This window comes from Ursus americanus, chromosome 16 (genome assembly GCF_024610735.1).
Source record: "Ursus americanus isolate L20-20 chromosome 16, mUrsAme1.1.p, whole genome shotgun sequence".
Classification (NCBI taxonomy): Eukaryota; Metazoa; Chordata; class Mammalia; order Carnivora; family Ursidae; genus Ursus; species Ursus americanus.
The window spans coordinates 40,602,762-40,629,948 of NC_142142.1; the positions used below are offsets into that span (position 1 = coordinate 40,602,762).

The 27,187-nt window shown below is 51.4% G+C and overlaps 1 protein-coding gene across 3 annotated transcripts; it reads right to left on the minus strand.

The window, feature by feature from the left end:
- Positions 1–455: 455 nt before the first annotated feature.
- Positions 456–27,187, minus strand: KCNJ5 (potassium inwardly rectifying channel subfamily J member 5). Of its 3 annotated transcripts, XM_087868281.1 has the most exons (4): positions 26,929–27,187; positions 7,573–7,666; positions 5,982–6,920; positions 456–2,813 (listed from the first exon to the last, which is right to left on the minus strand). In XM_087868281.1, the coding sequence occupies exons 3-4, from the start codon at positions 6,916–6,918 to the stop codon at positions 2,491–2,493; spliced, it is 1,260 nt and encodes a 419-aa protein (XP_087724407.1). In that variant the 5' UTR covers positions 6,919–6,920; positions 7,573–7,666; positions 26,929–27,187; the 3' UTR covers positions 456–2,490. The 3 variants fall into 3 exon arrangements, with proteins under 3 accessions (XP_087724407.1, XP_087724408.1, XP_045639720.2); XM_087868282.1 differs by lacking the exon at positions 7,573–7,666; XM_045783764.2 differs by lacking the exons at positions 7,573–7,666; positions 26,929–27,187 and having other exon boundaries at positions 5,982–7,555.

Here is a 27,187-nt window from a genome sequence, read left to right on the forward strand (position 1 = left end):
TCCACAGCTTCAATGATTGGCAGAGACATGACAGGGCCTGGGTTCATGGAGGCCACAGCAGAGTTAGAGAACTGGAGAGTGGCTCGCCCGGCCAGCTGGGGGATGTTTTAGAGGCAGGTGTGAAGCAGGCCCTGAGCTCCAGTCCAGCTGTGGGCTAGCTTCACCTGTGGTGTCCCCACCCTTGCTTAGCTGCCTCACTGAGGGCTCTAACCCGCAGGCACTGATGGGTTTTGACTAAGGCCGGTTTTAGATCTGCCTTGGGGTGGGGGATGGGGGTGCAAGGAAATAGTCCTGCTGGGCAAGCCCTGAGTCTTCCAGGAGGCCCCAAGGTGAGTACCGACACCCCCACACTGACAGTTCCAGCTGTAGCTCCTCCCACCCCAGCTGTAGCTCCTCCCACTCCAGCTATAGCTCCTCCCGCCCCAGCTGTAGCTCCTCCCATCCCAGCTGTAGCTCCCCCTACCCCAGCTGTAGCTCCTCCCACCCCCAAGGCACCCCATCTTCATAAGGGACTGCTGGCCCTAGATGCCTGATAGCATGCAGTTCCCCACCCAGGTGCTCAAGGCTGCCTTGTTCCCTTTTCCATGGGGGCAGGATTCCAGTGCATTCCCCATTCCCTCTGGACCTGCTTCCCCACAGAAAAAATGCCTAGAATCAAGATTCAGCCCCGTGCCCCGGGCAGGAAGAGCCCCGCTTTCTCCCTGTGTCCCTGCCCCTCCTCTCAAGACCCAGGCCACGTGTCCAAGCACAAGGATCCCCTTCCTCTACTATGACAGCCCCACGAGAGGCAGTTCCCCACCTCAGGCTGCCTGCCTCCTCTCTCACCAGCCCCTGGACCTAGAACACCCAGCGTGAGGGCATGTGGGCCTGAGGTCCCCTTTGCGCGGCCTTAACCTCTGCCTCACTCTGCTGCTTCTCTCACTCCCAGGGAAGGCACCTCATAGCAAGCAGGAAAATGCTTCCGTTGTCGAAGGCCAGCTGAGAACTGTGAAAATCATAATTCTGTGACTCCATAATTCTGTGGCCAGGAAACGTTTGCAATCTGTCTCCAGGTCTAGGTCCGCTAATCAGGAGCCTGTCTGCGGCAACACATACCAGGCGCGCCGCGTTGACAGGACAGTCAGCACCGGCCGCCCGTCCTCCTCCTGGGCCTCCAGACTGGAAAAGAAAAGCCCTCTGCAACTTGTCCTTTTTAAGGCTCTTCTCTGCTCTTTTCTCTTTTCTCTCTTGAGGCTCCCCGGCTGCCCGATTCTCCCATGGATTGCCTTCACCCATTTCCTCCCCTTCCCTCTTCTGAGGCTTCATCCGGGCTCTCCTGGCCCAGCCTGCAGGGAGCAGGCCCAGGGGCTTCTCCGCTGGCCCTGAAGGCCAGGTCACACCCAGGAGCCCCCCACCCCCACTGTGCCTCACATCTGCCTCCCCCAGATAGGGGCGCTGAGCTGAAGTCAGAATATCTCCGCGATGATTGGTGGGGATGCTTATTTTAAGCATTTAATTCCTTGCCCCTCTGTTTTTCTCCCCACTCCCGGTTCAGTTCTGACTGGCTCATCTTGCCTTCGGAACCCCAGCTTTCTCCGTGGATCACACCCCAGGCTGAGGCGGTGGAAGAGAGCTACAGTGAAGGTTATAAGTACTTTGAGATTCTGGGGCCGAAAGTACCAGAAAAGAACAGGTCACTGGTTTCTTCGTTGGGTGGGAGCAGCGGGCCACGGTGCGGTCGGGAATGGCCAGGACGTGGCTGACGACAGCTCTACATGTGCTTGGGGGTGCAGTGTGGCCCAAGCCACCTTCTGAGGGTCACTCTAAGGATATCGGTTATCTGGTAGGCTACACATGACACGTGGAACACAGCAGAGGAGACACACATGCTTCACAGATGCTTACGGACCATTAGTGAAGGGCCTGGTCCTCCATAGCTCTCAGGAAGTGGACACTGGTCTGGGAGCCGAGAGGAACTGCCTGCATGAGTCGCATGGACCCTGACCCATGAGGTCTGTGAGCTCACCCTAGGACCAGGGGGTGGCACTTCCAGGTGGGCAGAACCCACAACAAGCCTCAGGGCGGTAGGAATGAGGGGCAGGCCCTCTCTAGGTGTCAGCCCCTGGAGGAGAGCTGCTGGTTGGTCTTGAGACCCAAGGAGGGAGGTGACCCCGGCCAGTGGGCAGAGGGAAGTGTGTATGAAGACAGAGGCCACCCTGTAACTCTCATTGTGGGGAACCCCATCCCGGCCTGGCCCTGAGCCGTGCTGACAGGAGCTGGGAGGAAAGAGGTCAGCACCGCCTCAGGGGCCCAGGCAGGGGGCCACCTGCTCAGGGAGGCCTGAGCTGGGAGCTTCCAGGACGGGATACACTGTTCCTCCCCACAGAGCCTTGATGGCTCCTGGGCCCCCCAAACTGCACCCTCAGCTCATTCACACCCTCCTCCCCCTGCTCTGCAGCTGGTGCTGGGCTCAGAGGCCAGGGAGAGGAGGTTCTGGGGTGAGTACAGTCCTCACACAGAGCCCCTGTTCTCCCGGGACCCACTCAGACCCTCAGGCTCTTCCTCTCCCTCGTGCTCAGCCTCTGTATCCAGCTCTGTCTCAGCACAGCCCCCTGGCAGGGGCGGGCTAGGGAGGTACTGGAGGAGCCGGCCTTCCCGCTTCATTTCTGCCAGCTCCTTGGCACAGCAGCTGGGCGTGTTGGTCTCGTACGTGTCATGGAAGGTGTTGTAGTCCACCTCATAGAAACCCTTCTCCAACGTGAGGACTGGTGTGAATCGGTGGCCCCAGAGCACCTCTGTGTCCATGTAGGAGCTCCGTGCCTGGCAAGTCATGCCTGCGGGAACAGAGGGCACAGGTGTTAGCATTAGCCACTGCCAGCCGTCCATTGTCCGTCGGGTCCAGCCGGCCAGCGAGCCAGCCAGCCGGCCTTTGTCGTAGCTCTGCCTGTGCTAAGCACCATGGAGGCGCAAAGCTGCATGAGACAGTGCTCGCCCGAAGGAGCTCAAGGTGTGGTAGAGGTGGAAGGTTAGAACCCAATGTGCGAGGTTCTGGAGTAGGCTCCTAGAGACTGGAGTGGATGGTTCTGGAAGAGCCAGAACCAGGGACATGGTTCCTGAGAACAGCGTTAAGGTCTAGAAGATTGAGACACAAAAGAGGCAGGGAAAGGGTTTGAGCAAAGATAAATTCACATGGAGCGAATGTAGAGAAGCTGACAGTCTTGTAGGACACACAGGGATTGTTCTGGGTAGACACATATGGGCAGAAGCCTTGCTCACGCTCTCTCTCTCTCTCACACACACACACACCCCTTGGCTCCTTGATGGCAGCATGCTCCAATGCCTCCATTCCCTGTCTCCTCAGCCCTTGCTTGCCTATGTTATTTTTAGGTGTTGCTTTCTCTCCGGGGAGGAGAGCAGATTTGTTTATGGATGAGGGAGCCTCTGTGCTTGGGGTCACAGGAAAACAGCTTGCTGATATTTAATCTTCCGGCCAAGGAAGGTACTGGCGTGTGCTCTCGGGAACGAACGAGAAGCCGGCTCCAGCTTCCCAGGGTGGGCTTTCTCTGGTGGGGGCCTTGTGCACAGACCCAAGTGCAAGGCTACTTCCCACCCACTTGTGCTCCAGTGCTGGGCACCCCCGAGGTGCCCCCCACACCGTGGGCTTGCAGCCTACTCTCTGTTCCCAGGGTGTGGCCTGGGCCAGGCCCTTCCACTCAGTCCTCCCCCATCGTTGCCTGGCAGAGGCGTAGAGGCCCGAGCTGAGCATTGATCAGCCTAGACCCAGACCAGGTGTCTGCAGGCTCGGGGGCCTCAGGAAAGACAGCGGGACCCCCACCGGAACCTGCGGGCCACAGCTCCTGGAGGCCTTCCTGTTCCGTTTCACCCCTTGGGATGTGGCAGTGCTCCCCCCCAGCGAGAGACACCCCCCCCCCCGCCCCCGTGTCCCTGGCAGTCATCTTCCCATGCATTTGGGAAGGAAAGAAGCCCCTGTAGGGGCCAGGCACCGTGCTTTACGTATGATACTCCATCGAATCTTCTAACTCCCTCAACGACCCTGTGAGATGTATTATGCTCATTTTGCTGATGACTTAAGCAACTTGCCCAAACACACACAGGCCAGTTATGGTAGAGCCGTGAGAGTCCAAACTCAACCTGCGTCAACAGCACATGATTGGCTCTGTGATGTGGCCACCAAGCCACTGAAGTCGTGGAGAAGAGAACAGATGTGGGTGGGGGCTTTCCTTCCCTTGTCTCCCAGGGCTCCCTGCAGTCACGGGAGGGGAGGAGGTCAACTAGACAGGGCAGGGCACCTGGGGGCCACTGACTTTGAAGGATACTTAGGGGAGGGACCAGTTCAGCTGGGTCACCACCTGATCTCTCCACGGTGGGGGTGGCAGTGAGGGCATGGGGGGGAGTATAAGGCACAACTCTCCTGTTTGTCCCCACATCTCTGACCTGACCCCTCCTCTGTGGCCTCAGAGTGGTTCTCTTCTCCCCAGAAACTCAGCTGGTGTTCTGATCCCAAGCCCGGCACCAAGGGCAGCGTGACCTGCGGGCCCCCAGCTCTGCCGCAGGCTTCCTGCATCCTGACTGTCCTTGGCCCCAGGGGCTCCCTCGGCTGCCACCATATGCTGCCTGGCCAGGCTCCAGCTCCCAGCAGATGGCCGAGCAGCCCCCTCCGTGCCAGTCCCCGGAGCCTGCTGGCGCCCCCAGCCAGGTCCCACAGGCTCCAGCCGAATAAGAAGGTCTGTGGATGCCCCGTCTGAGTTTCCCACGCAGCAACCAGCTTCCCAAGAGGTGAGGAAGGCTTGTTTGGCCATCTTTGTGACAGGCCCCTGAAATTTCAAAGCTCGAGATTTGTAAGTGAAAAGACCTGAATCAAACACGAAGCTGGGCGACACAGTGTCTATGCCTGTTAAATGGGGCTGGCGTGGTCCTGCGGTGTCGTTCCAAGAATTAGAAAAATATGTATCATTCTGAGCCTGAGTGAGTTTTTCTACAAGTGTTCAGTCTACTGGGTGAAGAGCAGACAAAAGATGGCAAGAGGAAGAAAAGGAATAAGAAGCGGGGTGCAGGGTGCCGCTGGAGGGCTCCTCTCCCCAGGAGTTCAGGCAGCAGTGGTGGGACTGGGGCCTCGTGCTCCCGCTGGCCGTGGGCTCCCCTGGCCTTTGAGGAATGGTGGGAGCTCCTGGCTGCCAGTTGCCTGTGAGGGCTGGTAGCTGAGCAGGGAGGTGCTGGGTTGGCCACAAAGAGGTCATGTGCTTGGGCCCATGTGGAAGCAGGTGTACTGTTTTCGGCTGGGTCCGTGTTCACTCAGCCAGCCTTCCCCAGGGAGGCTCAGGGCAGCCTTCTCCAGAGGGCAGGCAGGCAGCCAGAAAAGCTGCTCCCACAGGCCTGGGGTGTAGACATCTCTTCAAAAAGAGGATTCTGTGACTTTGGGAAACCTCGTGTTTGGGAAATGCCACACACTAGCCTCTTCTCACAGAGTGGTTCGCGGCACGTAGAGACACCACGGAGTCCTGCTGTGAAGAAGCCTGTGCACCCTGTTTCACTGTATTTCTCAATACAGGGGGAAGACACATGCCCCAGGATGGGGTGGGGCAGGGTAGCCTGTTGAAAGCAAGGGCCAGCTTTGGGGTCCCCTGCCTTCACAGGCATCCTGGCTCTATGACTTGCTCTTGGACAAAACTAGACCAATGCCTTGCGTGTCTGTGCCTCTGTTTCTCTATCTGTAACCTGAACATCATCTCACAGGGGGTGGGAAGGCATTAAGGGCGATGCTATATGTTTAAAGTTTAGAACTATGTCCAGAAGTTAGAGGATGCAGTAAACATTAGCTGTTGTTATTACTCCGTCTTGATTGAATAATGATACCCCTCAGATCACCATTACAGATTGGGCTGGCTGAGAATCCTGGGATTCTCAGCCATATTCCAGTCCTGGTGGCCTAAGCTCCCAGCATGTGGGAGGGTTCTGTGGCCAAGGAGGATAAAGCGTCTTACCTGTTGCCTCCACCATCCCTTCTAGAATGACCACGACTTCAAACTCCTCCTGATCCAGCTGGGCCCGAGACATCTCCCAGAAAGGGCTCTTCTCATTGATCTCGTGGGAGATGATGAGTGGAGACACCAGGAAGAGACGGTCATCCCCAGTGTCGAAGCCCACGTTGATGTCCGTCTGGTTCAGGGGGATGAACTCCCCTTCTTTGGTCTGCCGGGACTTGATGAGCTTGGCACGGATGGAGGCCTCCACAATGTGGGAGTTGCGAAGGTCACCCACCCGGAACATGAGGCAGAGCTTCTCATCCCTCATGGAGATAACCGCATTGTTGGAAAACATGAGGGTCTCTGCTCTCTTCTTTGGCTGACTGATCTTGACGAACATGCACCCTACCATGAAGGCATTGACGATGGAGCCAAGGATGGCCTGGACCAGGAGGAGTATGATGCCTTCTGGACACTTCTCTGTGATTACCCGGAAGCCATACCCGATGGTGGTTTCAGTCTCAATGGAGAACAGGAAGGCAGACACAAAGCCACTGAGGTTTTCAACACAAGGGATCCACTCCTGGTCACCAACATGGTCCAGATCACCCCGGATGTAAGCAATCAGCCACCAAATGAAACCGAAGAACAGCCAAGTGATGGTATAGACCATGGTGAAGACAAGCAGGTTGAAGCGCCATTTGAGGTCCACCAGGGTGGTGAAGAGGTCGCTCAAGTACCGGTAGGTTTCCTGGACGTTGCCATGGTGGACGTTGCACTTGCCACTCTTTTCCATGTAGCGCTGGCGGGGCTTCTTGCCTTCCGCTAGCAGACGAGTACGGTCGGTGGCGATGGGGAGGTAATCGCGGGCCTGTTTGGGAATCTTCTTTGGGTCCCTGGGAGTGACTCCAATCTCCATATCCTGGTTCATAGCATTCCTAGAATCGCCAGCCATGGCTGGGATGCGTTGAGTTAAAAAAGACATCATCAGTGAAGGGGACTGTGCTGATTCACAGACACACAAGACTTCAAGGTCACTCCTGCCTCTGTGCTCTCAAAGGCTCTCGTCTAGTGAAGAGTGGAACCGACTGCAGAGTTCTCAAAGGCAGGGACCATGGTTTTATATATTATTTGCTTGTATCCCTGGTGCCTACGACAGGTTCAAGCACGTAATAGCAGCTCAACAGTTGTTTGTTGCATAAGTAAATGTGTAGTGCAAACTACACGTTGTGTTGAAAGGATTTAAGAAATCTGGGAGCAATTAAAAAAATAATTATTGCAACAATTTATTAAGTGCCTGATCTCGTCCATGCATGATACACAGACTTGTCACTCATTATCGCAGCAACCGGTTGGAGTTGGAGCTTGATCTCCACTGATTGCTTATGCATCATGCTTATTTCTAGAAGTCTCTCCCCCTCCCTTAGAAGGTAAGCTCCACGGGGCACAGTTGTGTCTGTTTTGTTCCCTCATACATTCCAAATACCCAGCAGGTAGCCCGGGAACATACTGTGTACTCAAAAAAAGCACTTGTTGAATAAATAAGAAAATAAATAAGAGTCCCAAAGAGGTAAGTGGTTAAGTGATACCTGGGCCACCAAACACTTACCTGGCAGAGCTGATATCTGGATTCTTGCTCACGGGGCCCAGAGCCTGAGCTTTTTTCTTTATATCTCCCTGTCTCTTTTCTTTGTGTCTCAGATCTTAGCAGCAGACAGAAAGGAAAAGGCAGTGAGTGTCTGATTCACCATGTGGTCACTCCTACTGTCTGAGGGGGGAGTCTGTGGCTGTCTGAGCACTTACTGATATGACAAATCGCTGTGTAGACCCACCATTAAAAATCTGGACACAGTAATCCCCTGCCCTCTAAAAAACTGAAATGGACTAGATATTAATGCCCCTAAGGATCTCCAAAGGGCTGTAAACTTATATGTGGAAACAAAAACAAACAAATGAAAGCCAAATTCACAGATACGGACAGCAGGTTGGTGGTTGCCAGGAAGAGGGTATATGGGGCGAGCGAAATGGGTAAGATGGTCACAGGGTACAAACTTCTAGTTGTAAACTAAGTCCTGGGGATGTAATGTATAGCGTGGCGATTATAGCTAACAACAGCGTGCTGTATATCTGAAAGATGCCGAGAGGGTAGGTCTTCAAAGTCTTCATCATGAGAAAAAAATTATAATTATATGCGGTGCCGGATGTTACCTAAATTAATGGTGGTGATCATTTCGCAAAACATACCTATATCAAAGTCATTATGTTACACACCTTAAGCTAATAGAATGTTACATGTCAGTTATCTCAATTAAATATCTCGATAAAAAATAACTTTAAAAAAAGGCTGTACCATGTTTTGGAGTATATGCCATACTTGAAAGAAACACCCAGACACCTGTAATAGTCTGCTGTTTTTCTGATATTCTGCTCACTCCTGTTGAAAATACTTTAAGACTCTGATGGAGCTAGGAAAGACCACGAGAATCTCCACAGCTAATATCACAGCTTAAATTTCTGAGCGTTCACGAGCCAGGCACTGTGCTAAGGAATTTATATCCATTAGCTCATTTATAATCCTCACAACAAGGGTATCAGAGAAGTACTGCTATTATCCCTCCAATCTTCAGGCAAAGACGAGGAAGCTCAAGCAGTTCAGTGTCTGGGTTAGGGTTTGAATCTAGGTTTCTCTGGCTCCAGCCTGGGGTCTCCCAGTACCCACCATGCAGAGGCCAGCAGACATTGCTGTTCCATGGCTCCTGCTTAGACTGATAAGCTGGTCACTCCAGAAAGTTCTAGGGGCTTCTGATCCTGGGGGAGTTCACCTGAGGAGATGCTATTACTCAGCCCTTCATCTTTATAAGCAAGCTTGTCTTAATTTCACAGGTAGTCCCTCTCCCTGGAAAGTGTCCCTGATAGAACAACCCGGATGAATGTTCTATAAGCCATGCAGGAAGATTTCACCCATCGTGGAAACTCAGATGATCCTGGCAGACCTTTATATTTGCTGCCTTGGTGGTTGTGGTGATTTCAAGGTAACCTTTGAAATATCATATTGAAGGGTCATCCGAAGGGCTGTTTGTCTCGGACGTCTGTTGGCCATTTCCCATTCTGCACAGGGCCACCTGCTCCCCGCTCCCTCACATGGCAGTTACAAAGATAAATGAAACGAGGAGCAGGATACTTGGTGCTGCTTTGCAGAATCCCAAACATGATTTTTCTCTGCCCCTAGGTCGGAGACTGTTTACAGAGAACTCAGGGATTCCCAGAAAGGGGAAGAAATGCCGCTACTCCCTATGCCCTGGGGGCTCCTGGGGATCCCAGCTGTTGGAATCCAGATTGGTGTTTGGGGGGCCTCCCCAAGCCCCCGGTGTTGGACAGGGCAGGCCCAGTGCTGGCAAGAATGAGTCACTGGTTAGGGCACCTGGCAAAGCACATTCTGCCCTCAGCTCTTCCAGAGAAATAGCTTTTCTGCTGATTTTCTGCACTGTTTCCTTCTTTATTTTTAAATATACTTTCATATGTTCTTGTAGGAGAAAGCCTTGCACTGTCCTAGAGACGGAGAAAGGTTTTCTAGGACACCTCAGTCAAGATGGGAGAATTTTCTTGTGTCCAGCAGACAGGGAAAGGCTTCACTTCTGATTTGATACTGGCATCCATCCTCCAAGCGTGCTAGAATCATCGGCAGAAGTTCTTCCTCGCTCAGCCCAGGGTGAGACCTGGGTTCTAGCTTAGCTTCCAAGAAACGTGTTCTGTGACCCAAGGAAAAATAGTCTTCATTTTCTTTGCCTCAGTTTACTCTGCTATAAACCCCAGATAATATTTTCTGCCATTCCAGCCCTGGGGCCATTATGAGGACCTAGGGCAAGACTGTATGAATACAAATGTAAGTATAAATATACATGTAAATATCTATTCATAAACTCTTCCTTGAAGTGAAACTTAACGCAATGCCCCTCTAACCCCTATTTTAGGGATGAAGAAAGAGACACGGAGCCTCTAAGTCAAGTATCTAAGGCCCCAGTGGGTCACTTGCCGGGCGGGCGTCACGCTGACGGGTATAGAACCTCCCCTCCCCAGATTTCTCCCTAAGAGTAAGTGAAATGCCCACTCTAGACATCTTGGCCTCCAGTGCTGTGAGCCCATTATCTCAAAAAGAATTTTCAGGGACAATGGAGATGAGCTTTTGAATCAGATTTTCAAGATGTATTCTATTCATTTATGTACCCATTCAGCAAGCATTAGTTGAGGAACCGTGAATGTCCAGCTTCTGTGCTGAGAGCTGGAGACGCAGCAGTGAGTAAGACGAACGCAAACCCAGCCTTCGTGTGGTTTATAGTCTAGCAACTGCCCCCTTTGCTCCCAGGTGTCTGAGCAGAACTGCCTGCGGGGAGAGAGGCAGGGGGAAAGGCTCTGGGCTGGAGGAGGCAGGCAAGGGTGACAGCTGCTGTCTGCAGGACCAGGGAAAGGCACTGACGGGAGCAAATCCCATTAAAGCTCATCAAGCCTGGTGCTGCCGTTCATCTGGAATCCTCTCCTGTGTCTGGGACTAGGAAGCGTGCCCGGACATGATTAAAACTCTTGGGAAGACAGAGCCTGAAGTCCAGCAGAGTGGTTTAAACTCTTTGATATAGAAACACAAACGGAGAAAGAATCAAAAGAGGCAAAATCAAAGGAAATTGTATTTTAGGTGATGCGTGAGTGGGTCTGACGTCCTTGCAAGTGGGCCGCTGTCTTAAGAATCCCCAAACAGGGGCGCCTGGGTGGCACAGCGGTTAAGCGTCTGCCTCCGGCTCAGGGCGTGATCCCGGCGTTATGGGATCGAGCCCCACATCAGGCTCCTCTGCTGTGAGCCTGCTTCTTCCTCTCCCACTCCCCCTGCTTGTGCTCCCTCTCTCGCTGGCTGTCTCTATCTCTGTCAAATGAATAAATAAAATCTTTAAAAAAAAAAAAAAAAAGAATTCCCAAACACCCCCGCCACACACACAGTGTAGAAAGCCCTGTGTCAGGGGGGTGCTTTTTCTAGAAAGTCAGGAGCCTGTGGACACAGCATCTTGATAGAAACTGCATTTGGAAGTCAGCAGGGTTTCTTGAATGGAGCACTGGGCTAGGAGTCTTTTTTTTTTTTTTTTTAGAGAAACTGCAGGGGGGTTGGGAGAGGAGGGGCAGAGGGAGAGGGAAAGAGAGGATCTTAAGCAGGTTCCACATTCAACATCCTGCACAGACCCAGATGTGGGGCTCGATCTCACGACCCTGAGATCATGACCTGAGCCGAAATAAAGAGATGGACACTTAACCGACTGAGCCACCTAGGCACCCCTGGGAGTCTTGTTTCAGATTCAATTTCCCTATTGCAAAAATGAGGATAGCAGACATCCTTAACGACTTCTTCCTTTCTCTCTTATATTTGCTGGGTCAATGTCTGCTTCCCGAGGATTTGGGATACGAGATGAGGTTGGAGGAAAGGTAATGGAGGAGAATATACTCCTATCTCAGACTAGATATTTGTATGCTGTTCTACGGAATCTATATGGCTGTACTGTTTGTTAAAATATGAAAACAATCCAAAGTGGTTGCCCCAATGCCCTCAAGGACCTTCAAGATTAGCAGGAAGCATTAAAAGTGTTATCAAAGGAGTATGTGCCAGGTATAGAGAAGGAACCCACAGGGCAGCAGAACTCAAGATGCCCCCACGATTCCTGCCCCCGAAATAAACTCCCTGTATATGCCCCCGGACCTGGGGATGGGATACTCACTCCCATGATGAGGCTATGTCACAGCACAGCTGACTTGAAGTCTGCGGTGAGCCAGACCTAATCAGGGAAGCCCTGAAGGGGACTGGGCTTGCCCTGAAGCAGGTGATCGGAAGCATGAGAGGAATGAGATGAGAGGGAGAGGCTCTTTGCTAGCTGTGGAGATGGAGAGGGACACGTGGCAAGGAATGCGGTGACCTCTCGGAGCTGACAGCACCCCATGTGACAGCCAGCAATGAAACAGGGACCTCCTCCTATGATCACCGAGAACTAAATTCTGCCCCAACCACAGCAGCTAAAGTTCCAGAGGAGCGTGCAGCTTGCTGACACCTGGATTTCAGCCTTGTGAGACCCTGAGCAAAGAGCACAGTCATGGCATGCCTGGGCTTCTTACTTACGAACCCCGAGCCAAAAACTGGGTGTTGTTCTAAGCCATTTAGTCTGTGGTCATTGGCCATGGCAGAAATAAAAGTCTAACATAGACTAGAAGGGGGAACCAGGTAATAAATAGTTAGGAAAGCTGACTCTGGCATCAGAGTGCTCATCTTCCGATTTCACCTTGAGCTGAGGGACTTTGGGGGACGTTACTGCTCTAAGCCTCAGTCACTTCTTCTGCAAAATGGGGATGATGACGGCGCCAACCAAGGAGGGCTGCGGGGGAAGCTGAAAGAAGGCGCATGCGCAATGCTGGCCGCAGCTCCGATTTATTTTTCAGCCAGGGCTGGAGTTGTGGGGGTGGGACAGGAGAGCTTCGAGCAATTCTGGAGTGCCTAGTGTGGGTCAGCATCCTGCTTCCACGGCCTCATTTACTCCACGGGGAGGTACTGTCTTATTCTACGAAGAGGGAAACTGGGGGAGAGCTTAGATAACTCGCCCACAGTCACACAGCGGCTGCAGGACGCTCTCTAGAGCCCACCGTGGTTGCAATGCGTGAGAATCGCTGCGGGGAGAGGAGTGCCCAGCTCGCTCCAGCCTCTCTGGGATCCCCAGGAGGCTGTGCCTGAAGAACTTTCTAAGAACTCTTTCGCCTGTGGCTCTTCTACGCGGATGCAGAGGCTGTTCTGGTGCTAAGATCCAGGAGGATCTGCCCTGCAGAGGCTGGATCCTCTGCTCCTCTCCTGCTGTGTCCCCATGAGTCCCCTCCCTCGGTCTGGAGGCAGGAGCCAGAAGATGACCCAGACAGGGGACCCCCGGTGCAGCGGGGATCTGTGAGTCTCTAGAATTGGGGGGGGGTGCCTGCAACATGGGGTTGGGCTCCCCCCGGGGGTCCAGCACAACCCCAGCCACCTTCCCACTGCCGATCTCGGAATGAGACCAGGGGGCTTTCCGTGACCCTCCTTTTCTCAGCAGTCTGCCCGAGGACAAAATGTTGGAAACTGCAATTTTGTCCTCTGCCTTATAGTTCCCTGCCAGCCACGGCAGCTGCCCTTCCTGACCTCGGAACTAGCGGCTGGGGAGGCGGGGAGGGCTGGGGGAGAGCAAAACCCCACCAGCTCCCAGCCCAGAAGCTCCGGTCCAAGCCCCACTTCGCCAAGGAGGGGGGTCAGCCGGTGGCCCCAGCCCCCCAGTCCCTGTGCCCAAACCACACTGATGGGCTGGCTCCGGCCAGGGGGCCAGTCCTGGTTTCCTGGCTTTCAAAATTACCATCCTTTAAAAAACAAAGAAAAAAACCTTAGTGCATTCTGAAGTCTAATGGCAGAAGAGCTCAAGAGTAATCAATCTTTAAAAACCCATCGGGTATTTTATTTTAAAGCCCAGTCATTTTGTAGCTACTATTTGTTCTTATCAACTTAGGTGGGAACCTAGTCTTTAATTCCTGCCTGTTTTGTGGTTTTATTTTTTGAACCCGAGTTCAAAAACTATCTGGGTGATAGCACATGAGATAGTAGGTGTGAAAGCCCATTGGGAACTGTAACACACGGATTCCTTCCCTCCTTCCCTCCATCAGTGACACCCCCCCCCCCCCTGCCGAACGGTCGCTACAAGTTCTCACTCCTCTGGGCGCTGGGGGCAGGACCAGGTAGATCAACGCTTCCAGCTCTCCTGTGCTTCCCAGTCCCAGAGATCTCGTTCAAATGCAGATTCTGATCAGGTTGGTCTGGAGCTCCTGGAGCCTGCATTTTATCGAGGAGCTCCCAGCCCTGTTAATGCCGCTGGTCCTCTGAGTTGCGAGCCTTCTCCACAGTGGGTTCACATTGCAATCGGCCGGGAGCTGGACCCCATGCTGATGCCGAGGTCCCACACCCAGAGACCCTGACCCAGGGGATTCGAATAGCAATTGATATTGGGGACCACTGCTGTTTTTTCTGCCCTCTGGGGCTCACGGTCTGGTGGGGAACACACAGGCCAACGGTCAGTGCAGTAGAGAGTGACAGAGAGACCAAGTTCTTATTTTGGCTTCACCACGGTGAGTGAGGAAGGATCTGGAAAGACTCGGTGGAGAAGGCACGTGGTGAGTGCGGTGAGCAGAGCCTGCTTGCGGTGAGAAGCTCCAGTACTGAGCACCTGAAGTGCCGTCTCTGGGCTGGTGATTTTTATGCATTGTCGCATTGAATACTCAGCTAGGTCTGCCCCTGAGGTTATGGGTCCTCAGCCCTGCAGGGTTTGACCAGGCTGTCAGTGGATCTGAGCCTTGGTGGGGGTCAGGCCTGAAATGCCTGACCTGGGAGACTGCCAGAGGGACACACGCCGGGTCTGTGTCATGAAATCAGTTCATGATTTGCTGCTGTGTTGCCCGACGTGCCCAGGCTGCCCGGAGCCATTTCCCTTTTCCTCCTGAGGGGGCTGTACCTTCCATCCACCCTCCTGCTTGCCTTCAGAGTGCCTCGGGCTGTGGCTTTCAGCGCCTCCTTGACTTTTTCCAACAAGGCAACATTTGCCCCTCATAAGCACCTAATTGTTCCAAGGAGACAGGGTGTCCACACATCTCGGCTAACACCTGTTCAGGTGTAATCCCCGAGTGCTTCTTCCACTCCCAGAAATGTCTGTGTTGATGAATGGATGAAGAAGATGTGGTACTTGTATCCAACGGAAGATTACTCGGCCATCAAAAAAACCGAAATCTCGCCATTTTCGACAATATGGATAGAACTAGAGGGTACTATGCTAAGCAAAATAAGTCAATCAGAGAAAGACAATTATGATCTCACTTATATGTGGAATTTAAGAAACAAAAAGAGCATAGGGGAAGGGAGGAAAAAATAAAACAATATAAAATCAGTGAGGGAGACAAACCATAAGAGACTCTTAGTCACAGGAAACAGACTGGGGGTTGCTGGAGGGGAGGGGGGATAGATGGGGTAACTGGGTGATGGACATTAAGGAGGGCACATGATGTCATGAGCACTGGGTGTTATATAAGACTGATGAATCACTGAACTCTGCCTATAAAAGTAATAATACACTATATGTTAGTCAATTGAGTTTAAATTTTATAAAAAGGGAAGAAAAAAAAAGAAGAAAAAGAAATGTCTGTCTTTGGACAATATGACCCCTCACAAGGAAGAGACAGCTATAACCAGCAGCCACGGCTTCCACCAAGAGTGATTCTCCTTCATCTCAACTGTGTCTCCCTCTGCCAGGTGTGGGGTGAATACCAGAACTTTCCGGCTGAGTGGGGGGGCATGTGCTGCGGTAACCGGAACCCGCGAGGTTGGTACCAAACTCTGGTGTCTACGAAGCTCGGGGGGGGGGGTGCTGGACTGGCTTCTTTCGACACAGACACACTGTGACGTGCTCATTATACTGGTCGTGTACAGATAATATCCTTTCTCCCGTTTTTTATTCCAATCCAAGCTCTGCTTAGACCTTCATTTTCAGGTTTGTGATAGAGAAAAAGATTTTGAGATAAAATTCTCTTTATTCTGGGTAAAGCAATTATATGAGCAGAGTAGTACAATCAAAATGTGCTCTGGGTTTGGGGGACCCGACAGGGAGTGATGGGGACAGAGGCGAGGTGAGCCTCCTGACGGGGCCACTACTGTCCAGCAAGAGCTCATGGCTGCTGCCGTAAGACCTTCCTCTCTCTTTTTCCAGAAAAGCTAGAAGTGAAGACTTTTAAGCCTGAAATTTTTTTGTCAACATTGACCACTAATTGGACAATTTTTGAACGAGCGAGTTAATCAAGGAAACTGTATCTGCGAGTCAGCTTCAGTCTGTCAGCTGCCAGCTTATACTTCGGGGCTGCTGAGTCGGGGACAGGCTTCTTCCTCACACGGACACGTCGGATTGGACTTTGAGCTGTGCCGGGCGTGGTGCGAAGAGCTGTGGTAGCACCAAAGAATTCTCCTCGCTAACCGGTCTTCCACGACCACAGCCTGTCAGCCCTCAGGACCGAGGAAGCCGGAGGGCCAACCTGGGACTCACACCGCAGCACAGACAGGGGTGTGTGGGCTGCTGCCTCCATGCCCGCCCGTCTGGTTTCCACGGTCCTGACGAGCCCTGTCTCCTCACCCACAGCCTCCTTCTCCCCGGTCCCCTCCATTGTGCGGATGGCTCTCATGACCTCTCTGCATTCCTTTTTTTAAAAAATATTTTATTTATTTATTTGAGAGAGAGAGAGAGATTGAGAGAACGAGTGGGGGCAGGGGCAGAGGCAGAAGCAGGCTCCCCACCAGGCAGGGAGCCCGACGTGGGGCTCGATCCCAGGACCCCAGGATCATGGCCTGAGCCAAAGGCAGACGCTTCACCAACTGAGCCACCCAGGCGCCTACCCCTCTGCACTCCTACACTACGTCTTCTGCCTAGCAGCCTGGTCCTCCCCAGCTGCACCCTTGGCAGATATGCTGTAGCCAGTAGAGTCCTGGACAAGCATTGCAGCCCTCCATTTCCATCCTGGTGGAAGTGGTTCTCGGTGGGGAGAAATTTCTGACTCTAAATGCCTCAGAGAAGGTGGAAGGGGCTCTCTCCAGAGGAGGGCTGTAAGAACAGGAGCATGGGTCCGGTCACCTCCCAAGCTCATTTCTGGCTCAGCTGTAATGGCTGCCGATGACCAGCGATTAGGGAATCCTGGGATAACAGGCCTGTGAGGCTCTGACATGAGTAGGGTTAGACCATGTGGGCTGGTTTTATGGCCAGGGTGTCCCTCACTCTCAGGGGCCCACGAGGGCTCGGGGAATGCATCCTTGTAGCTCTGCTCCACGCTGAATGCCCCATAACGGGGACTGTGCAGAGATCTGCCATAGCCAGAGCGAATTTTGGCACCCCTGTCTCTGGAATGTGAAGGTCTCTGGGGGTTGTGTGAGGGCGGTGCGTGCACCAGGAGCACAGTGAAGGGCTTTCACTGGAGCATGGAGCCAGGGACAGGCTGGTTGGAGGAACGGGCTGTGTCAGATAGGACACTTCATCACTGCGGCTGTCCCAGCACACCATGTCCTTGATGGCTTAGCTGCTAAGGCCACCGCAAGACAGCGGCTGTGTCAGGCGGGTGAGGAGGCCTCAGGCGCCGAGGGCCCCCCTGCATCGGCCCGGCTCAGACTGGCCCCTGCCCAGGGAAGGGCTCGCACGCCTCTCCCCAGCCCAGACATCCCGGCCTCCATCCTAGGGCTGCCTCTGTCCCTCCGAGGGGCACCCTTGTATCCGGCCCTTCGGCACCAGGGGGATTGTTATTTAGGGCAAAGTCAGGGTGGGGTAGGGATGCAGGACTGAGGCTGTTCCCAGAGCCACTCAGCGGTCCCCAGTTTTGACTCGGAGACACCCTGACAGGAGCAAGCCCTTTGGGGAGCATCTGTCCCTTCTGTGCCCTTCGACGCCCTTGACACTCGTTCTGCTGTTGTTCTAAACATGTGTTCCATTTGTTGCCTGTAGCTGGTGAGGCTGACTTCTTGTTTTTCTTTGCAGAATAGCCCAGGAAGTGAAGTGTGAGTCTGTGTGTGTGTGTGTGTGTGTGTGTGTGTGTGTGGCTCTGAAGAGGTGCCTTTGTATGTTAACGTCATCGTCTCAACAACACTGTAGGGTAAGTACAGCGTATCTGTTCCACAGGTAAGGAGACTGAGAGTCAGAGAAGGCAGGGAAGGAGCCGAACCCGGCTTTGGGCTGACTGGCGGCCGACCCGCAGAGCCCACGCTCCCCGCTTTCCCACTTGACATCCACCCAAGTCCAGAGCACCAAACAGAGTGTGACCTTGTTCGGAAGTATAATCCTGACTTTCCTAGCCACCTGTCTTGCCCTGACTGACACATTTCTGCTGAGGTCCCCACCCTGGGTCTCTTTCCTATGTAAAAAATGGAAATATCCTAGGGAATCCTAATGTTCATGAAATAGCTCCCATTGTTTCGGGAAAATTCTACCCTCCCAAATAGTAGTATGAGGCACTTGGTTCCCTAACCTGCATCGTTCCAGGCTAAGACCAGATATGAGATATGAAATAAAGCAGTATTATTATTACTACATGGAATTGTAATGGAATAATAATAGCAATTGATATCTCTCTAGGGGCTCTTCCGGAATTCTTGGATCGGCTCATGAGAATCCTATAGTATTAATCCCACTTTCTAGCTGGCGAGTTGGGGCTTACCCAGGGCACGCAAATGCTGGTTAACTCGCTCCCAAGATGGTGACATTGTAGACTTAGCGACACTGAATGGGAAGTTTTATGTAATATAAACACTGACCAATGTAACAATAGGCCTAACGGTAGCCTTGACTTTTCTGGCTGCGCTGTGAAGGGGGCCAGTCAATGCCACTAGGGACACCAGAAGATGAGCCTGGGGCCTTCAGAGCCTTGGGCAGCCCAGACAAAGGAAGATAATTGGCTGCTCATTCAAATTGTATCCTTGGGGGGTTTGGCACCACAATTCTAAGGCAGTAATAAAACCTCATGCATCGTTTTAGGATATCTGCAGAGAAACATGTACTTTAGGAGAAGGGCTGTGGACTAATCCCATGCTTGCTTTGTCATTAAAGAAACAAAAATACTGACACTTCGTGATAAAGCTAAAAAGCCAAGAGAGAAGGATTAAATGGTGTTTCACTCAAGGGTTCTTTTTTTTTTTTTTTTTTTTTTTAAGGATGACAGAGTTGTTGTCTGAAACGGGAGCCGACAGATATAGTATTTGCTGGTGGAGTTCAGTTCTTTGGAGAAAATACAGAGACAAAAAGATCATTTTGATGGTACTTAAAAGATCTATTTGAATATATTTCAGGGAGTCCAAATATACCCAGCAATTTTTAAAAGGGCAAAATCGGGCCTAATGCAAGGTATGGAATATAAGAGTTGAGAGTCTTAATCATGTCGTGAGTACCTTTCCAGCAATTTAACATTTCCTATTGTACCTGATTATCGAGCAGGGCCTCTAGGGAGCAGGCCTGGAAGCTTGTGACTGAGGTGCCCAACCCGCGTGGTTCTCATTTGTGTGGCAGGCTGCCGAGGGGTCCTGATGGCTGTTCTTCCTAATACTAGGCCATGGCTTCCTGACCAGAGTCCCAATTCACCCACCCAGCCCCCTGCGGATGATGTCTGAAAAATTGTGAATAAAAGGGCATGAAAATCAAATTAGTTCATTTTCCATTTTCCCCACATTTGTATCTGTCTACCCAGTACTTTTCCTTTTTAAGCCCGCTATCTCTTTGAAAGCGAGCAGCGCGCTTATAATACAGTCTCTTCATTGTAACCCTGCTCTGTGAGTATGTATTCTGCATTAAATAATAAAGGAGATTAATAATTAAATCAAAATGAAAAACCACTTGTTTCCTGTCTACAGCCCAAGGGACAGATTTCCTGGGCTGGTGCCAATTTATCAATGATGATTAGAGAAGAGGAGGCCGGAGAGGTACAGAGAAGACGGCGATGAGAAAGCCGGGTAATGTGAATATGAATGTACTTATGTACAAGTGAAAAAGAAGGGATGAAGGGGCGCCTGGGTGGCACGGCGGTTAAGCGTCTGCCTTCGGCTCAGGGCGTGATCCCGGCATTATGGGATCGAGCCCCACATCAGGCTCTTCTTCTATGAGCCTGCTTCTTCCTCTCCCACTCCCCCTGCTTGTGTTCCCTCTCTCGCTGGCTGTCTCTATCTCTGTCAAATAAATAAGTAAAATCTTTAAAAAGAAAAAAAAAGAAAAAGAAGGGATGGTGACAGAAGGTGAGTGAATGGGGAGAAAAGACCAGAGAAACAGGGCACAGCAAGTAAAATCCCGGTAGAAACCTATTAGAGTTGAAACCTACTGGGGGCTCACCAAACACCAGATTGCATTCTAAATGCTTTACCTATATTAACTCATTTAGATATTTCAGAAAAAGTATGAGATGGGTACTGTTTCCCCCCTTCTACAGACGAAGAAACTGAGGCATAAGGGAGGGTGAGCCAACTGCCCCAAAGCTGGTGTTTGCATGGATTGAAACCCAAGCTAATTGGCTCTAGAGTCGCTCTCAAAGTCTAAGGACAAGAAAAAGAATGTCCCAAATGCTCCAATAAAGAGGAATGAGACAAATATTATGGGAGAATGAATGAACAGGAAAAGCCAGTGAGAGTAAGAAATAAATAAAGTCATGGGAATTAAAGAGTTGAGCGTGAAAGCAGGTCAAGAAACAAAGGATGGAAAGAATACAAAGTGAAAGTCAATGGGGGCATCAGAAATGAGCATTAGGAAGAAAAAAAGAAAGAACAGAACAGGATCTGTCAAAGGGAATCTCTCACTGAGCGCGTACTGTCAGACACCTGTCCTTTGCTGTCTTATATAACCTCCACACCATATCAAGGTAAGTGTTCTTATACCCATTTTACAGAGGGTGAACTGAAGGTCTGAGAAACCAAGTGATATGCCCAAGGTCGCAGTGTTGGTTCATGGCAGATCAGAAAGAACTGTTGTAAATTACAAAACAGCGATATAAGAAATCAAAGAATATCTAAACAAGTGAAGAAATATACTATGTTCATAGACTGGAATACAATACAGTGAAGATGCCAGTTCTCCCCAAACTGAATATGCAGGCTTAATACAATTCCTATCAAAATCCCACAAGATTTTTTGGAGATGTAGAGAAGATTATTCTAAAATTTCTATGGAAAAGGAGAGGAACTAGAATAGGTGAAACAATTTTGAAAAAGAATAAAGTGGAAGAAATCAGTCTGCTGAACTTTATTTTTTTTGTTTTTATTTTTTAAAGATTTTATTTATTTATTTGACAGAGAGAGAGACAGCCAGCGAGAGAGGGAACACAAGCAGGGGGAGTGGGAGAGGAAGAAGCAGGCTCCTAGCGGAGCAGGGAGCCCCATGTGGGGCTCAATCCCAGGGCCCTGGGATCATGACCTGAACTGAAGGCAGACGCTTAACCAACTGAGCCCCCCAGGTGCCCCCAGTCTGCTGAACTTTGAAACTTATTATATAGCTAAGTCTGTGTGATAATGGAGGAAAGATAGGCACATAGATCAATGGAGCAGAACCCAGAAACCAGAAACAGACCTTCACAAATATACCCAACTGGTCTTTTACAAAAGTGCAAAAGGATTCAATGGGGGAAAGACCATCTTTATAGTAAAAATGGCACCAGAGAAATTCAATAGACAAAACCCATATAGACAAAAAAATGAACTTGACTAAGTCTTAAACCTTATATAAAAATTAACTCAAAATGAATCATGCACTTAAATGTAAATGGTACAGCTATACAACTTTTAGGGGAAAAAAAACCCCAAAAACCCTGGGGGAAACTTCAGGATCTGTGGCAGGTAAAGAATTCTTAGACCCGACACTAAAAACCTCATCCATAAAAGGAAACACTTCTAAATTGGACTTCATCAAAGCTGAAAGTGTTTGCTGAAAACGACCTTGTTAAGATAAAAAGACAAGCTCCAGAGTAGGAGAAAATGTTTGCAAACCACGTATCTGACAAGGGTTAATACCTCGCAACTCTACGGACCTCTCAAGAGCCGACAGTAAAACAAACGATCTAATTAGAAAATGCGTGTAAGACATGAAAAGACATTTAGCCAAAGAAAACATACGGAGAACAAACAAGCACATGGAGAGATGGTCAATATCATGAGCCATTAGGGGAACGCAAAACCACGATGAGATATGGTTGCACACCTACCAGAATGGCTACAATAAAAAATGGTGACAACACCGCATATTGGCAAGGATGCAGAGAAAAAGCGTCGCTCCTACATTGCTGGTGGGAAGGGAAAACAACGTGTCAGTTTCTTTTTTTTTTTTTTTAAGATTTTATTTATTTATTCGACAGAGAGAGAGACAGCCAGCGAGAGAGGGAACACAAGCAGGGGGAGTGGGAGAGGAAGAAGCAGGCTCATAGCGGAGGAGCCTGATGTGGGGCTCGATCCCATAACGCCGGGATCACGCCCTGAGCCGAAGGCAGACGCTTAACCACTGTGCCACCCAGGCGCCCCAACATGTCAGTTTCTTAAAGAACTAAACATAGGATTACCATGTGAACCATGGATGGCCGCTCTGGGCACTTAATCCCAAAGAAATGAAAATTTATGCTCATGCAAAAACCTGTATACCCGTATTTAGAGCAGCTGTAATCATCATAGCCTCAAACTGGAAACAACACACAGATGTCCTTCAAGGGTAAATAGTTGAACAAATTCAACAACCACACTGACATATCACACCCACACCCTTGGATGAATCTCCAGAGAATTATACTGATTGAAAAACCCAAAGGTATATACCATAGGATCCTATTTATATAACATTTTTGAGCTGACAAGCACTATAGAAAGAGCAGATTCATGGCTGCCAGGGGCTAAGGAAGAGGTGGGGCAGGTGGGGAACAGGTTTGGCTATAAAAAAGGGCAACATGAGAGATCTTTGCTGTGATGGAAATGTTCATTTATGCGTGAACATTTAAGGGAAAGAATCAGGGGATATTCACACAGATGGAAGGAAGGACCCGGGCGAGCGGAGGCTGGCCTCGGAGCCACAGAAGCTCCCTCCGTGGGCTCCCTCCGTGGGCTCCCTCCGTGGGCTCCCTCCGTGGGCTCCCTCCTCTCTTGCACCTCACTGTTTTTTCGAGCCCCCTTGGAAAGCCTTCCCTAGTTCTCCCTGGCCTTCCTTTGGCCCTTCTGTCTCTCTGCAATGGCTCTTATCCCTGATCCTGTAACATATCCGTGGGCACATCTGCTTTCCTCAGTCAGTCCTCAGAGAGAGCTCCAAGCTCGGGCAGGCAGGGGGTGTAAAGGACCCAGTCTTGTAACACAGGTTCCTACACACGGTCTGGCCTGTGGTAGGAACTCCATACCCACGTTTAAAGGAATATTCGAGCGACTTTTAGGTTCGTCCAATGAAGGCAACTTTCTGAAATGACAGGTCATTTGGGGCTGCGAGGCCTGCATACCTTGCCGTCTGTGATAGCCCAGGGTAGCTGGCTGCCATAAGCTTTGTTTGTCAGGGACTCTTGGACCTGGGCTCCTGTGGGATCTGGTATCCCTGCTGGATGCCCAGCTTGCCGGACCAGAGACAATACCTCGTCTCTTTTACTCTTCTGCCTCTCCTCCTGGCCAGACTCAGAGCATCAAACACTCAAAAGCACCATCTTGGGAGGGACAGACTGTGAGGGTAAAATACACAGGACGCAGGGTCGGCCCCTGATGGCACTTGTCTGCCATAGTTCCTCCCCTCCTTTTCCTTTATGAACAGCAAGAGATAACGCAGGACGATGGCATTAGGGCCTACCTGAGATTCAGGTAAGGAGCCTAAAATGTGAAAGAAGACATAGGGATGGGCGCACACCTGGCATCCAGCAACCAAGTGACAGGAGGAGAAGGAGAGTCTAAAAGCTTATCGTGATCTCTCCTTTCCTCCCCCTCCATTTATTTCCCTTTTGACCCCCCAGCCCCGGCCCCTAGCCTTCCTGGCCACCAGATCGGTTGACCCTTGGTGACCAGGAAGTGCGGTAGCCACCTGACAAAGCGGTCGGATGATCCCTGACCTTTGCCCCTCAGCCTGCTCTGGTCTGGAATGATAATGGAACTTAACATTTACACACCAGCCAGGATCTCCAGGGTCATGTGTTAAAGGTTTGGCTCTGCCATTTAACTTAACACGGTTGTTGGCAAGGGTTGCTGTCATCCGGGGCTCTGTGGACTAGAATAGCTCACTTATCAGAATGTCAAGGTAGGAGGAACTAGATAAGCTTGTGGCACTGGCAGGGGCCATGGCTCTGTCCCTCGGCAGCCAGGGTCTCAGGAAGGGCCAGCTGTCCCGTCCGTTTTAAAATAATCCCAGAGAAAGCCACCCACAAGTCTCCTAGAGAAAGACATTCAGGTGTTTTTTTCAAATGCTGCACCGCAATCCTTTGTGTTTGAACTTCCATGCTGTTTCTCTTGTCTTGAGGAGAAACAGAAAAATTCCTCCGTGGCTGACAACTATCGCAAAGCTCATCTGATGATGGTCCCTGTCTTGGAAACACTGCCAGCTCTCCGAGGCCTGTCTGTAGCTCAGACACAGGGAAAAGTTGAATCTAAAAATGGCTCCTTCGAACCACCTAAAGGATTCCTCCTTTCTCTCCATGGTACTTCCCCCCTCCCCAACCCCAGCCTAAATATTCCATCCTTATCGCCCAGAAAACGTAAGCTTTGGCACTCATGCTCTGAAGTGGAAAAACATAACCTTGCCTGAATGATCACGTTCCAAGGTTTTCAAAAATTAATTACTCCTGCCACATGCTAAGCGATCAGCTAAATGGCTGCAGAACTGAGTTAAAAACAAGAAACAGAAGTAGATACCATTTGCAAGGACGTGGGTGCCCACAACACCCATCTGCGGCTTGGACCGCAGAAGGCAGTGAGAACGCGGTCATCTGCAAAGCAAGTGGGAAGGGGAGCAGGGGGCACTCTAGTCGTCTCTTCCCTGCTGTGGGCTCAACTCCCGCATCCCTGGCTGAGAAACCCAGGCAGGCACTGGCAGGAAGCCTCAAAGGGATCTTGCTGCACAGCCAGCCGGGGACAGCGGGACAGAGAGAACGTCTGTGACGGAGCCACACGGATGTCTCTGCTGGGCTCCCAGGGGACATGCCTGCAGACTAGGGGGTACCCATGAGAGGCTTCTCCCAGGGGACTCCTCCTCAGGGAAGGCAGCAGTTTCTGGGACAGCCCCGGCCAGCTCAAGGTGCCAGCCCCTTCTCTCTGCTCACATGTCCCCCTGTCCTCTCCTCCAGAGGCAGCGCTCGCTGGATGGAGTTCATTCATTCTCTGTGTAATGCAGGTGGACCAGCAGGTTATAGTGGCTTTTGGAGAGGACAGGAGAAGTCTGTCTGAGTGGTCCCCTCGCTGTCGGAGGGCTGGGTAGGGTACCCAGAACATGGCTGAGGGGACCTGGGGAGCACTGTCCTGTGGAATGTGCAGACCAGCTCCCTACCTGGTGTTTCCCCTTTCGGTGGTGGCCCTGGTGCTGTTATGATCATTTAGGCTGTTGTAATAATTTATTATCAACCTCATAATTAATAAACGGAGCCCAATAAGTAATAAACACTTAATAAACGCCCCAACACATTCCTTCCAAGGTAAAAGAAGGTTGTCTTTTTCTCGCCTTAGGCTGTAAGTCTCAACTCTGTGAATTTAGTTTCAGATTGTTTGGGTCCAGGATGATATAGGATTGGGATGAGGTGAGCTCGGGGGAGGCTGGGAGGAAGAGCAGGAGGAAGAAGAAACATCCCCTCACATCCGCAAAAGGCCCAGTATCACACAGTCAGCATTCCATAATGACCATTTCTTAATATTATTGCCAAGAAGCAGAGCGAGGCCGTCTCGGGGCAGATCAATAGTTTTAAAATCCCAGGCAGCCTGGCTAAGCTTTTCGTGTCAGAGCCCAACCAAGGGCCTCTCCCTCTAGCTCCCACACCATCCACCCTGCTTGGTCCTTCCACCCAATTCTAGGGCGCCTCACGGTCTCATCCAACCCGCTGATGGGATTTACACCTGGCTTGGAGGAAAAGGCACGGATTTGGGAAAGGTCAGCACACCTTTCAGGGTTAGTGTTTAATAGTGCAAAGAGTCTGGCTTTGAAGTCAGAGGACAGGGTTTAGAGGGTAACAGCTCGCCATTATTTCTGCTCAGAACTCTAAAGCTGCGGTCTCATCCGTAAAGCTGGCGGATGACCTCCACCCCACAGGACTGGTGTCCAGATGAACTCATAGGAATGTGTCTGGTCAGTCTTGGTTCCATAAATATTAGCTGTTTTTCCCTGCTGCTTTCTCACCTGGAAAAGTGTTTTGCAGACCAGAGAGCCCGATGACAAAAAGGTACGTTTTGGAGTCAGACCCAGGTGAGAATCTCACTTAGAAGCTGTGTACCTCCCAGAAGTTACCCAGAATCACCGAGTGGCTGTTGCTTAGCTGTAGGATAAAGATGTAAAAATCTCTCCCGTTAAAAGGATCAAAAGGGAGCAAAGCCCTTGGCACATTTGGACAAAAGCAAACATCCGGGTGCCTGTTGCTCTTCTGGAGGTGGAAAGGGGCTCTCAGAACAAGGGCTGGGCTAGCCTTCCGGACCTGATGTTGAGGCTAGGCCCTGGAACTTCGGGGCCAGACCCGGTCCCACTGCCTGAGGCTGCTCCCCAGTCCCGGGAGGAGGCGGGGCAGCCCTGTGTGATGGGAAGCACGGACAATTCTCCAGGGAGACACATGGATTTGGGAGAAGGGGAGTAATGATGGTCTTCCCTATTCCCTGTCCCTGCCCTTGCGGCCAGGACTCCTGGCCTTTCTGAACAGTTGGAAGGATGTTTAAAAAGAGATAGGCAGGCATGCAGGAAGTGAGCAGGCGGCAAGGAGGGCAGAAATAGCAAGGCCACGTTTCCAATTTGGCCAGACTTAAAAGAAAGCAAGAGTAAGCTGAGGGTCAGAGGCTCTGAGGGAGCTCACCGCCCCACCCCAGCCCTCTACACCCCCATTTGAAGGCAGAGCTGCTACCCAGGGGAATGATGTCCCCCAACCTCCACTGCCTTAGCCTCTCATAGCAGGCAGGGTGGTCTCAGGACCCCGGGGGTGTACCCCAGCTCTGGTATCAGCACTGCGTGTTTACAGCACTCTGAAGGCTCAATTCCCAGCGCCCGTGACACCTGCAGGCTCTGGGGAGCTCGGATTTCCTGGCTGAACTTTAAACCCGCCCGAAGCCCTTCGCTGTCCCTGTGGGCTCCCCAAGTGGCAGGTGCCTGGCAAAGCTAACTGCCGGGGCAATGGGCAGCTTGAGAGTGCACATCCCGCCTTCCAGAACCAGTGAGCTGGGGAGAAAAGGAAGAAGGAAAAGAAGACAACTTACTTGTTGAGATCCGAGCTTCCAAGTCCCACTGATGCTAACTTCTGGACCTCCCTTAGAGGCGGTGCAGAGGCGCTCAGGGCCCTCGAGGGGACTCTCCAGCCCCAGCCATTACCACAGCCTCGGACTCTGCCTAGAGCTCCTCCCTGTCGTGGGGTCCTGTGGCCGGAGGCTTCTAAGCCATCCTGTCCCTTCCCTCGCCAGCCCCTTCAGTCACTCCCTTCCTCCGGCAGCGGGAGGCTCTGCTCACGCTCGCACTCTC